The 12,738-nt window shown below is 40.0% G+C and overlaps 1 protein-coding gene across 1 annotated transcript in view; it reads right to left on the reverse strand.

The window, feature by feature from the left end:
• Window positions 1-433: 433 nt before the first annotated feature.
• Window positions 434-12,738, reverse strand: part of DDX10 (DEAD-box helicase 10) — a 296,714-nt gene continuing 284,409 nt past the window's right edge. Inside the window, exon 18 of the mRNA XM_027082372.1 lies at window positions 434-2,213. Within this exon, the coding sequence (XP_026938173.1) occupies window positions 2,036-2,213 (178 nt within the window). The 3' untranslated portion in view covers window positions 434-2,035. The remainder of the gene's footprint in view (window positions 2,214-12,738) is intronic.

Genomic DNA, 12,738 nt, shown 5'->3' on the forward strand with positions numbered 1-12,738 from the left:
TGCACAGGCTTCTTGTCGCGGTGGCCTCTCTCTTGTCGCGGAGCATGGGCTCTAGGTGCATGGGCTTCAGCAGTTGTGGCGCCTGGGCTTAGTTGCTCCACGGCATGGGGCATCTTCCTGGACCAAGGCTCAAACCCATGTCGCCTGCATTGGCAGGCAGATTCTTAACCACTGCACCACCAGGGAAGGCCAAACCTTTAGTTTATATACTCTTGCATCTTTTTGCCCTTTGAAAATATTCAAGAGATCCTGTACCAGCAACCTTAATTTCAAAATCATCCCAGGTTGTTATACCCCAAATTCCTTTCTCATCTGTTTTCTCCATTATAGTCATTCTTGCCCATTGTAGCCATTTCATCCAGTTCTCATTTCCACCATTTTATATCCTTCCCACCAGAGATAACAGAGCAATGCACTACCACACACTTTCAAAAACTGTCTTGGTGTTTTACTGTCCATTCATTAACTCAAAAAGCCTTTATTGAACCTATTATAGGGCAGGTGCTGTGTCTGGCTCTGGGGATACACAGGAGGGATAAACACATTCCTTATGCTCTCAAGAAACTTGTCTTACAACAGGGGCAACAGGCTTATAAACAAATGTCTTCAACATTACATAATAAGCACTGCAACAGAAGTAAGAAACATGCCAGATCAATGCTATGAAGAGAATTCTGACAACACGGAAGACTGGCCTAAAAAATGTGAGGCAGGAAGCACAATGACCAGTTAGGAGATCACTGCAGAAATCTGAGCAGGTCATGATGAGAATGTAACTCTGCCTGAAAGCAGAAGCTGTAAAGACAGAAAAGAAACAATGGAGATAAGAGAGTCATTATGAAGAAGAATCAATAGAACCATCAAAGTGAAGGGTGGGGAAAGGGAGAAGCTAAGGAGTCGTCAAGTTTCTCATTTTGAGGACTAAAAGATGTTGGTGTTGCTCATGAGGATACCAAGCAAGAAAGTAGGAGAAACTTTTCAGAGACAAATATGGACTTAGGCTGAGATGGAAGCAATTATGGATATTCCCTTCCTTGGATTCATGAATCATTTGTACCAGTAAGCAAAAATTATTTTTGTTTGTGCATGGAGTGGAAAGTAGGAAAGGGAGAGAATAAGGAGAAGATGACAAATCATGATCAAATCAGTGATGTCATGCCAAGGCACAGATTTCTTTCCCTGTGAAGAATTTGCCAGTTACTTATAACCAAAAGAGGCTCTGTGTTATTCTACTCATTATCAGGAGCTGGCTCTGGGCAGGGATCTGTGGTACCTGCTGCAAAAGGCACTTGTAGAAGACCTACAGCATACTAGGTGCTCACTAACAGATCTGGTTTTAGATCACAAAGTCTTCAGAGTCAGGATTTCTATTTATAAATGGCTACCAAGTCTGCAAGTGTAAGTTAAATGATATCTTTAGGAAGGCTAATTTAAGAATATGAAAGATTCACTGTTTCAGGAATTGGCCAAACATTTTAATCTTAACAAACTTCCCTTGAGAATGCTCTCATATTTCTGGATACAATGAAAACATTAATATTTTATTTTATAGGAAATATGTTTATTATTGATCATGGCAATTAAAAAATATTAATTTTTTCTCAGGGTTGGTCCATCATACTCATCATACTCTTTCTCTGAGCAATTTTGTTTAATATTACAGAGAAACTTCTGTATGGTAAGCAAAACAGGAATTTCCAACAATGAAACAAGGTCTCTAGAACTTGCCAGTAAAACAAAGGAAGCATTTCCAGTGATAAGATGTAGGAACCCATGGATAAAATCTAACAGAGCACAGGCTGGAAAATGGGATCAGGAAATTTTATAATCCACCATCACTGTGAGTTTGCTCTGGGATGGTGCAAGCATGGCCTGTGAAAGGGGCTTAGAGGTATGATAGTTCCTGTCTGAAGAATGGGTCCTTTGGGCATGGGACTCATGTTACCTACGTGCCCCAAAGCCAACTGTTTTTTCAACTTCTTGCCCACATAATCATGACTAGAGGTTTCAAGGAGAAGACAAGAGCAAGTACTATTTAGCTTTGACTTTTGAGCAGATGTAACACCAGCTCTTCATCCTCGGCTAAAGACAGGCCTGTATCCAAAGGCTCTGAGGTTTCCCACTTGGTCTTCTTTCTGTCATGACTTGTGGGTCCCACGTCTTCCACTTCACTGTCGTTCTTTTTCCTCATTGCCTTCTTCTTCTTGGTATCACTGGTGGGAACAAATCCAATGATTTACTTTATAAATAAATAAATCCATTATTATGAAGTCAAACACTTAAAATAGAACAAAATTACCAATAACAGATACTTAGTAAAGTGATATTATTCAAGAGGGAAAGAAGCTATAACAACATCAGGCTATCTGTGTCATAGTAACTACCTTCCCATTAACAGATGTGGGGAGGGGGCCTATCATATACCAGGCACTGTGTAGGGTACATTGTATACACTGTGTCATCCAACCCTCACAGTAATTCTAGGAAGCCCTGGATATATCATTCACAATATGAGGACACCAGTTGGCCCACATTCTGGCTCCAGACTGGCTCCAATCTGCGCTTGTCCTGTCACATCAAACAGTCTCTATGGAGTTAGGTTATCATTTAGGTAGCAGTAATATCTGTTGTGATATATAGATCATGAATAAAATAGAATCTGAAATGTTAAGTTACAAATTACTTAAGACATCAAGTAAATCTGCCCCATTTAAATCTGTATCTAAGACTCACAAATGGTCTGAAGAAAACATAAACACTACTGCAGTATTCGGCACACACTTGAGGCACAGACCATAAAAATAAAACTAATTTCTGAAGGTAGAGAAAAGCACTTGATACATTAAAATCAGAAGAGAAAGCAAAACATCCTCAAGGCATTTTAACATACCATCATGATGTTCAAAAATGACCAAATTATTGGATACAAGTTTAAAACAAAATAAAAAATCCATCTAGTAGCAATGGCAGTAGCAACTATTTATTAAGGGCTTACCAAGGGTCTGGCACTGTGCTACATGCTTTACATAGATTACAACATTTATCTTCATGACAATCCTTGGTGTGGTGAGCACCAGCCTCATTCTACAATGAGGTTAAAAGAGGTTAATGACTGAACCTAGATTATGCACATGGAATTCAAACCCAGAGCTGAATTACTCTAAATTCAGCCCCAAAGTCAGACAATCGAAAGCAAAATGTATTCCAAGCATAGGATGTATTCCAAAAGAGAATAAATTGCTCAAGTTACAATGGACTCTATTATGCCTTAAGAAGATAGTGGGGATATCAAAGTGAATGTGCCTAATCAGCATATCCAGTTCTGACCAGCCTGAAGCAAAACTGTAAACTATTTCCCCATTCACCTCCCAGAAATGCCCAGTACTCTGACTCAGCAGCCATTCTCTCTCACCACTGGAGGAAAGACAAACTATGAGGTTATTTAAAGCTACAAATAATCATATTTTAAAAGGGTGGGTATGTACCTACAGAGATGAACATGAAAGAGTTCCCTATAATGGGAATTCAGTCAGTAAACAAAGTTACTCTTAGTGGAAAGAGAACTCTAAAAAAAAGTACTGAGTCCTAAAATCTGCTTGATTATGGCCAGTATGGTGCCAATTCCACCGGGCTAGAGTACCATGATTTATTTGGAACAAGTTAATACTGATTTTTGCCCTGCCTGTATTTCAAGTGCATCTAAGAGCAGCTCTTCAGAAGCAGCCTAATTAGTGGGCTTTACTAACGCCTCCTTTCTTAATGTGCTCTGCACACTATATTCTGTGCAGGAAATAGCTGGTTCAGATACTAAAAAAAAAGATGGAAAATTTATGTAGATGGAAAATATTTACAGAATTAGCAGCACTGCTGCTTTGTGGACCAGTTCAAATTTTAAAAAGATATTTTATACTACTTTCCATAGCAAAAAAGTGGTAACTGGTAGAACAAATTAATTATTAAATAATGATTTAGATATTCTACAGGTAACTTACTAAAACGGGGGAAAATGTTATGAATCTAGACAACATTCATTTCCCAAAAAGGGAATAATGTAATAAATCTGGTAAACATTTAGTCAGAATATGGTCATAATTTGGTATCTTCAGAAAAGGACTCGGGGGGGACCTTCAAGATGGTGGAGGAGTAAGACATGGAGATCACCTTCCTCCCCACAAATACATCAGAAATACATCTACATGTGGAACAACTCCTACAGAACACCTACTGAACACTGGCAGAAGACCTCAGACTTCCAGAAAGGCAAGAAACTCGCCATGTACCTGGGTACGGCAAAAGGAAAAAGAAAAAACAGAGACAAAAGAATAGGGACAGGACCAGCACTTCTGGGATGGAGCTGTGAAGGAGGAAAAGTTTCCACACTCTAAGAAGCCTCTTCACTCGTGGAGATGGTGGAGGGAGAATGGGGGGTGGGGGAAGCTTCAGAGCCACGGAGGAGAGCTCAGCAACAGGGGTGGAGAGGGAAAAGCGGAGAGATTCCCGCACACAGGATCAGTGCCAACCAGCACTTACCAACCTGAGAGGCTTGTCTGCTCACCAGCCAGGGCGGGGGGGTGGGGCCGGGAGCTGAGGCTTGAGTTTCCGAGGTCAGGCCCCAGGGAGAGGACTGGGGTTGGCTGCGTGAACACAGCCTGAAGGAGGCTAGTGTGCCACAGCTAGCTGGGAGGGAGTCTGAGAAAAAGTCTGGAACTGCCTAAGAGGAAAGAGGCCATTGTTTTGGGGTACGTGTAGAGAGGGGATTCAGAGCACTGCCTCAATGAGCTCCAGAGATGGGCACAAGCCGTGGTTATCAGCTTGGACCCCAGAGACAGCCATGAAGCACTAAGGCTGCTGCTGCTGCCACCAACAATCCTGTGTCCAAGCACAGGTCACTATCCACACCCCTCCACCGGGAGCCTGTGCAGCCCGCCACTGCCAGGGTCCCATGATCTAGGGACAACTTCCCCAGGAGAACACATGGCACGCCTCAGGCTGTTGCAATGTCATGCTGGCCTCTGTCGCCGCAGGCTCGCCCCGCATTCCAATTATGACCACCGTACCCGTCCCTCCCCCTGGCCTGAGTGAGCCACAGCCCCTAATCAGCTGCTGCTTTAACCGCCTCCTGGCTGGGCAGGGAAGAGATACCTGAGGGTGACCTACATGCAGAGGTGGGGCCAAAACAAATTTGAACCCCAGGACTGTGCGAACAAAGAAGAGAAAGGGAAATTTCTCCATGCAGCCTCAGGAGCAGCGAATTAAATCCCCACAATCCACTTGATGTACCCTGCATCGGCTGAATACCTGAATAGACAATGAAATGTCCCAAAATTGAGGTGGTAGACTTTAGGAGCAACTGTAGACTTGGGGTTTGCTGTGTGAGACTGATTTGTTTCTGATATTTATGTTTATCTTAGTTTAGTTTTTAGAGCTTGTTATCATTGGTGGATTTATTGGTTTGGCTGCTCTCTTCTTTATTTTCTGAATTATTATTTTCTTTATGTTAATAATTTTTAAATTTTTTCTTATTTTTTAAAATTTTTTTCTTTCTTTTCTTCTCCCTTTTCTTTTGAGCCATGTGGCTGACAGGGTCTTGGTGCTCCAGCCTGGCGTCAGGCCTGATCCTCTGAGATGGAATAGCCAAGTTCAGGACACTGGACCACCAGAGACCTCTGGGCCTGAGTAATATCAATTGGCAAGAGCTCTCCCAGAGATATCCATTTCAGTGCTAAGACCAGCTTCACCCAACAGCCAGCAGTTGGATGCCCCATGCCAAACAACTAATAAGAAAGGAACACAACCCCATTGATTAGCAGAGAGGCTGCCTATAATCATACTAAATTGACAGACACCCTAAAACACACCACTGGATGCGGCCCTGCCCACCAGAGAGACAAGATCAAGACTCATCCACCAGAACACAGGCACCAGTCCCCTACACCAGGAAGCCTACACAATCCACTGAACCAACCTCACCCATTGGGGGCAGACACCAAAAAACAACATGAACTACAAAACTGCAACCTGTGAAAAGGAGAACACAAACACAGTAAGTTAAACAAATTGAGAAGACAGAGAAATATGCAGCAGATGAAGGAGTAAAGTAAAAACCCACCAGACTAAACAAATGAAGAGTAAATAGGCAGCCTACCAGAAAAAGAATTCAGAGTAATGATAGTAGAGATAATCCAAAATCTTGGAAATAGAATGGAGAAAATACAAGAAACATTTAACAAGGACCTAGAAGAACTAAAAAGAAAAAATGATGAACAACACAATAAACAAAACTAAAGATTCTCTAGAAGGAATTAATAGCAGAATAACTGAGGCAGAAGAACGGAGCGACCCAGAAGATAAAATAGTGGAAATAACTAGCACAGAGCAGAATAAAGAAAAAAGAATGAAAAGAAATGAGGACAGTCTCAGAGACCTCTGGGAGAAAATTAAACACACCAACATTCGAATTATAGGGGTCCCAGAAGAAGAGAAAAAGAAAGGGTGTGAGAAAATATTTGAAGAGATTATAGTTGAAAACTTCCCTAACAAGGAAATAGTCAAGTCCAGGAAGTGCAGAGAGCCCCATACAGGATAAATCCAAGGAAAAACACACCAAGATACAAATTAATCAAACTATCAAAAATTAAATACAAAGAAAAAATATTAAAAGCAGCAAGGGAAAAGAAACAAATAACATACAAGGGAATCCCCATAAGGTTAGCAGCTGATCTTTCAGCAGAAACTCTGCAAACCAGAAGGGAGTGGCAGGACATATTTAAAGTGATGAAAGGGAAAAACCTCCAACCAAGATTACTCTACCTGGCAAGAATCTCATTCAGATTTGAAGGAGAAATTAAAATATTTAGAGACAAGAAAAAGTTAAGAGAATTCACCACCACCAAACCAGCTTTACAACAAATGCTAAAGGAAATTCTCTAGGCAGGAAACACAAGAAAAGGAAAAGACCTACAAAAACAAACCCAAATCAATTAAGAAAATGGTAATAGGAACATACATATTGATAATGACCTTAAATGTAAATGGATTAAAAGCTCCAATCAAAAGACACAGACCGGCAGAATGGATACAAAAACAATACCCGTATATGTGCTGTCTACGAGAGTCACACTTCAGATCTAGGGACACATTCAGACTGAAAGTAAGAGGATGGAAAAAGATATTCCATGCACGCAAATCAAAAGAAACCTGGAGTAGCAATTCTTATATCAGACAAAAGAGACTTTAAAATAAGGACTATTACAAGAGACAAAGAAGAACACTACACAATGATCAAGGGATCAATCCAAGAAGAAGACATAACAACTGTAAATATTTATGCACCCAACATAGGAGCACCTCAATACATAAGGCAAATGCTAACAGCCGTAAAGGGGAAATCAAAAGTAACACAATAATGGGAGGGGATTTAACACCCCACTTTCACCAATGGACAGATCATCCAAAATGAAAATAAAAAAGGAAACACAAGCTTTAAATGACACATTAGACAAGATGGACTTAATTGATATTAATAGGACATTCCATCCAAAAACAACAGAATACACTTTCTCAAGTGCTCATGGAGCATTCTCCAGGATAGATCATATCTTGTGTAACAAATTAAGCCTTGGTAAATTTAAGAAAAATGAAATCGTACCAAGTATCCTTTCCGACTACAACACTATGAGACAGGATATCAATTACAGGAAAAAAACTGTAAAAAATGCAAACACATGGAGGCTAAACAATACGCTACTAAATAACCAAGAGATCACTGAAGAAATCAAAGAGGGAATAAAAAATACCTAGAAACAAATGACAATAAAAACATGATGACCCAAAACCTATGGGATGAAGAAACAGCAGTTCTAAGAGGGAAGTTTATAGCAATACAATCCTACCACAAGAAACAAGAAACATCTCAACTAAACAACCTAACCTTACACCTAAAGCAATAAGAGAAATAAGAAAAAAAAAAACCTCAACGTTAGCAGGAGGAAAGAAATCATAAAGATCAGATCAGAAGTAAATGAAAAAGAAATGAAGAAAATAATAGTAAAGATCAATAAAAATAAAAGCTGGTTCTTTGAGAAGTTAAACAAAATTGATAAACAATTAGTCAGACTCATCAAGAACAAAAGGGAGAAGACTCAAATCAACAGATTTAGAAATGAAAAAGGAGAAGTAACAACTGACACTGCAGAAATACAAAGGATCATGAGATTAATACAAGCCAACTATATGCCAATAAACTGGACAACCTGGAAGAAATGGACAAATTCTTAGAAAAGTACAACCTTCCAAGACTGAAACAGTTAGAAATAGAAAATGTAAACAGACCAATCACAAGCACTGAAATTGAAACTGTGATTAAAAATCTTCCAACAAACAAAAGCCCAGGACCAGATGGCTTCACAGGCGAATTCTATCAAACATTTGGAGAAGAGCTAACACCTATCCTTCTCAAACTCTTCCAAAAAATAGCAGAGGAAGGAACACTCCCAAACTCATTCTACGAGGCCACCATCACCCTGATACCAAAACCAGACAAAGATGTCACACAAAAAAACTACAGGCCAATGTCACTGATGAACATAGATGCAAAAATCTGCAACAAAATACTAGCAAACAGAATCCAATAATGTGTTAAAAGGATCACACACCAGGATCAAGTGGGATTTACCCCAGGAATGCGAGTATTTTTCAACATATGCAAATCAATCAATGTGATACACCATATTAAAAAACTGAAGGATAAAAGCCATATGATAATCTCAATAGATGCAGAAAAAGCTTTTGACAAAATTCAACGCTCATTTATGATAAAAACTCTCCAGAAAAGTGGACATAGAGGGAACCTACCTCAACATAATAAAGGCCATATATGACAAATCCACAGCCAACATTGTTCTCAATGGTGAAAAACTGAAACCATTTCCTCTAAGATCAGGAACAAGACAAGGTTGTCCATGCTCACCACTATTATTCAACACAGTTTTGGAAGTTTTAGCCACAGCAAGCAGAGAAGAAAAAGAAATAAAAGGAATCCAAATCAGAAAAGAAGAAGTAAAACTGTCACTGTTTGCAGATGACATGACACTATACATAGAGAATCCTAAAGATGCTACCAGAAAACTACTAGAGCTAATCAATGAATTTGGTAAAGTAGCAGGATACAACATTAATGCACAGAAATCTCTTGCATTCCTATACACTAATGACGAAAAATCTTAAAGAGAAATTAAGGAAACAATCCCATTTAACAATGCAACAAAAAGAATAAAATATGTAGGGATAAACCTACCTAAGGAGACAAAAGACATGTATGCAGAAAATCTATAAGACACTGATGCAAGAAATTAAAGACGATACAAACAGATGGAGAGATATACCATGTTCTTGGATTGGAAGAATCAACATTGTGAAAATGACTATACTGCCCAAAGCAATCTACAGATTCAACGCAATCCCTATCAAACTACCAATGGCATTTTTCACAGAACTATAACAAAAAATTTCACAATTTGTGTGGAAACACAGAAGATCCTGAAGAGCCAAAGCAATCTTGAGAAAGAAAAATGGAGTTGGATGAATCAGGCTCCCTGACTTCAGACTATACTACAAAGCTACAGTAATCAAGACAGTATGGTACTGGCACAAAAACAGAAATATAGGTCAATGAAACAGGATAGAAAGCCCAGAGATAAACCCACGCACATACGGTCACCTTATCTTTGATAAAGGAGGAAAGAATATACAATGGAGAAAACAGAGACTCTTCAATAAATGGTGCTGGGAAAACTGGACAACTACATGTGAAAGAATGAATTAAAACACTTCCTAACACCATACACAAAAATAAGCTCCAAATGGATTAAAGACCTAAATGTAAGGCCAGACACTATAAAACTCTTAGAGGAAAACACAGGCAGAACTCTCAGTGACATAAATCACAGCAAGATCCCTTTTAACTCACTTCCTAGAGTATTGGAAATAAAAACAAAAATAAACAAATGGGACCTAATGAAACTTAAAAGCTTTTGCACAGCAAAGGAAACTACAAACAAGACGAAAAGACAATTTTCAGAATGGGAGAAAATATTTGCAAACGAACCAACTGACAAAGGATTAATCTCCAAAATATAAAAGCAGCTCATGCAGCTGAATATGAAAACAGCAAACAGCCCAATCCAAAAATGGGCAGAAGACCTAAATAGACATTTCTCCAAAGAAGATATACCGATTGCCAACAAACACATGAAAGGATGCTCAACACCACTAATTATTAGAGAAATGCAAATCAAAACTACAAGGTGATATCACCTCACACCGGTCAGAATGGCCATCATCAAAAAATCTACAAACAATAAATGCTGGAGAGGGTGTAGTGAAAAGGGAACTCTCTTGCACTGCTGGTGGGAATGTAAATTGATACAGCCAGTATGGAGAACACTATGGAGGTTCTTAAAAAAACTAAACATAGAGCTACCATACGACCCAGCAATCCCACTACTGGGCATATACCCTGAGAAAACCATAATCCAGAAAGTCATATACCACAATTTTCGTTACAGCAGTATTTACAATAGCCAGGACATGGAAGCAACATAAGTGCCCATCGATAGATGAATGGATAAAGATGTGGCACATATATACAATGGAATATTACTCAGCCATAAAAAGAAACGAAACTGCGTTATCTGTAGTGAGATGGATGGACCTGGAGTCTGTCACACAGTGAAGGAAGTCAGAAAGAGAAAAACAAATACCATATGCTAACACATATATGAAATCTTAAAAAAAAAAAAAGGTTCTGATGAACCTAGAGGGAGGAAAGGAATAAGGACGCTGACCTAGAGAATGGACTTGAGGACACGGGGAGGGGGAAGGGTAAGCTGGGACAAAGTTAGAGAGCGGCATTGACATATATACACTACCAAATGTAAAATAGTTAGTGGGAAGCAGCTGCATAGCACAGGGAGATCAGGACAGTGCTTTGTGACCACCTAGAGGGGTGGGATAAGGAGGGTGGGAGGGAGATGCAAGAGGGAGGGGATATGGGGATATATGTATATGTACAGCTGATTCACTTTGTTATACAGAAGAAACTAATAACACTGTAAAGCAACTATACTCCAAGAAAGACCTGAGAAGAAAAAAATACTAAATAAAACATGACAGCTACTTCAACTTAAAAAATAAAATAAAAAATAATAAATTAAAAAATAATAATAAAAAGAAAAGGGCTCTTCTAAATGGTTTGGCACCAGAGGGTGATGTCAGCAACATGGCTAAATGAGATATCCTCGCTCATGTTCCCTCCCAACCACAATCCGGCATCTGTCCATGGACAAAAGTGCCTTTGTGGGAGCTGTGGGATCTAGCACCATTACACTAAGAGGCCCGGGAAGAGTCTGTCCCAATCATGTGTCGGGTAAGAGGTATAGAGACCTGTCCCAGCTGTGAACCCTGCAGTGGCCCACAAACCACCGCTGCAGTCCCTCTTGGCAGTGGAATAACAATATTTATATAATCAGCCACACATAAGTGAGCCTTTATGGAAGTCCAGGTCTCCTGTGGAGAAGTTCCAGCATACCAATGCAGCAAAAAAACACGAGTTTGGACACACTGGAGACAGTAAGTGGAACAGTTTGACTTTATTCATATCAACCCTCCTCCAAAGTGGCACAGTTCAGGGCCAAGAAAGATCTTCTTGGCCTGTGATTTTTCCTATTGGGGAAAGTGAGAACATATGAGTGAGTGAGTGCCTGGCTTCCCCTACTATACAAAACTTCCTCCCCATTTCTCTCTCATCCTATCCAGAGTACTAAATAATGAGCTGCATGGGGTGGGGACTGAGTGGGGAAGAGGCTAGAAGAGTGGCAGATAGGACTCTCAGAGGTAATTAAAAGGACATGAATCCTACTAACTATACCATGAATTCCTTCAAGAAGCCTACCTACGAACTGCTGGAGACGCCCTGCATGTAGATCCCTCCAACTGGCCCATGGGCACCCCTAGGGCTCCATGGGCCTCACCCACACCCCTGTCCACCCTGTATCCAGATCCCTGTAAGTGCTCCTGATGTTGGTGGTGAGAGTGAGCTTTGGCAGATAGCTAGTGAGCATGACCCAAACCTGCAGGTCAGGGAGAGGCCACAAGCTTCAGCTTTAGTATCACCCATGGGAAAACGAAAGGGAAGCTATCAGTATGCATCCTGGTGCATTGCAGAATGAAGAGAAGGTACACAAGTTTAAGAATTCTCCCACAAAAGGGAGCAAGAAGCACAGAGCAGGCATATCTATAGAAAGTCTGAGAAAGCCTCAGAATCCCTAGGAGGGCTGACAAAAGGTATTCTCTCCTGAAGGCAGTTAATAAAGACCGGAGAAGTTGACTGCTACTGCAAATGTGACGACAGCAACACAAAACCTGAAACATGAAAAATCAAGGAAACATGACACCACCAAAGGATCACAATAATCTTCCAAAAACCTATCACAACGACATGAAGATCTACAATTTACTGGATAAGGAATTCAAAATAGCTGTTTTAAGGAAGCTCAACGAGGTACAAGAAAACACAGAAAGAAAATTCAACAAAATCAGGAAAACAGTACACAGTAAGAAATTCAACAAAGAGACAGAAATCATTAAAAAGTACCAAACAGAAACTCTGGAATTGAATAATACAATGAATGAAATGAAAATCTCAAAAGAGAGAATCAACAGCAAATGGATCAAAGAGAA

Source organism: Aethalodelphis obliquidens, unplaced genomic scaffold (assembly GCF_003676395.1).
Source record: "Aethalodelphis obliquidens isolate GAN/ISIS:26980383/991018 unplaced genomic scaffold, ASM367639v1 scaffold46, whole genome shotgun sequence".
Classification (NCBI taxonomy): domain Eukaryota; kingdom Metazoa; phylum Chordata; class Mammalia; order Artiodactyla; family Delphinidae; genus Aethalodelphis; species Aethalodelphis obliquidens.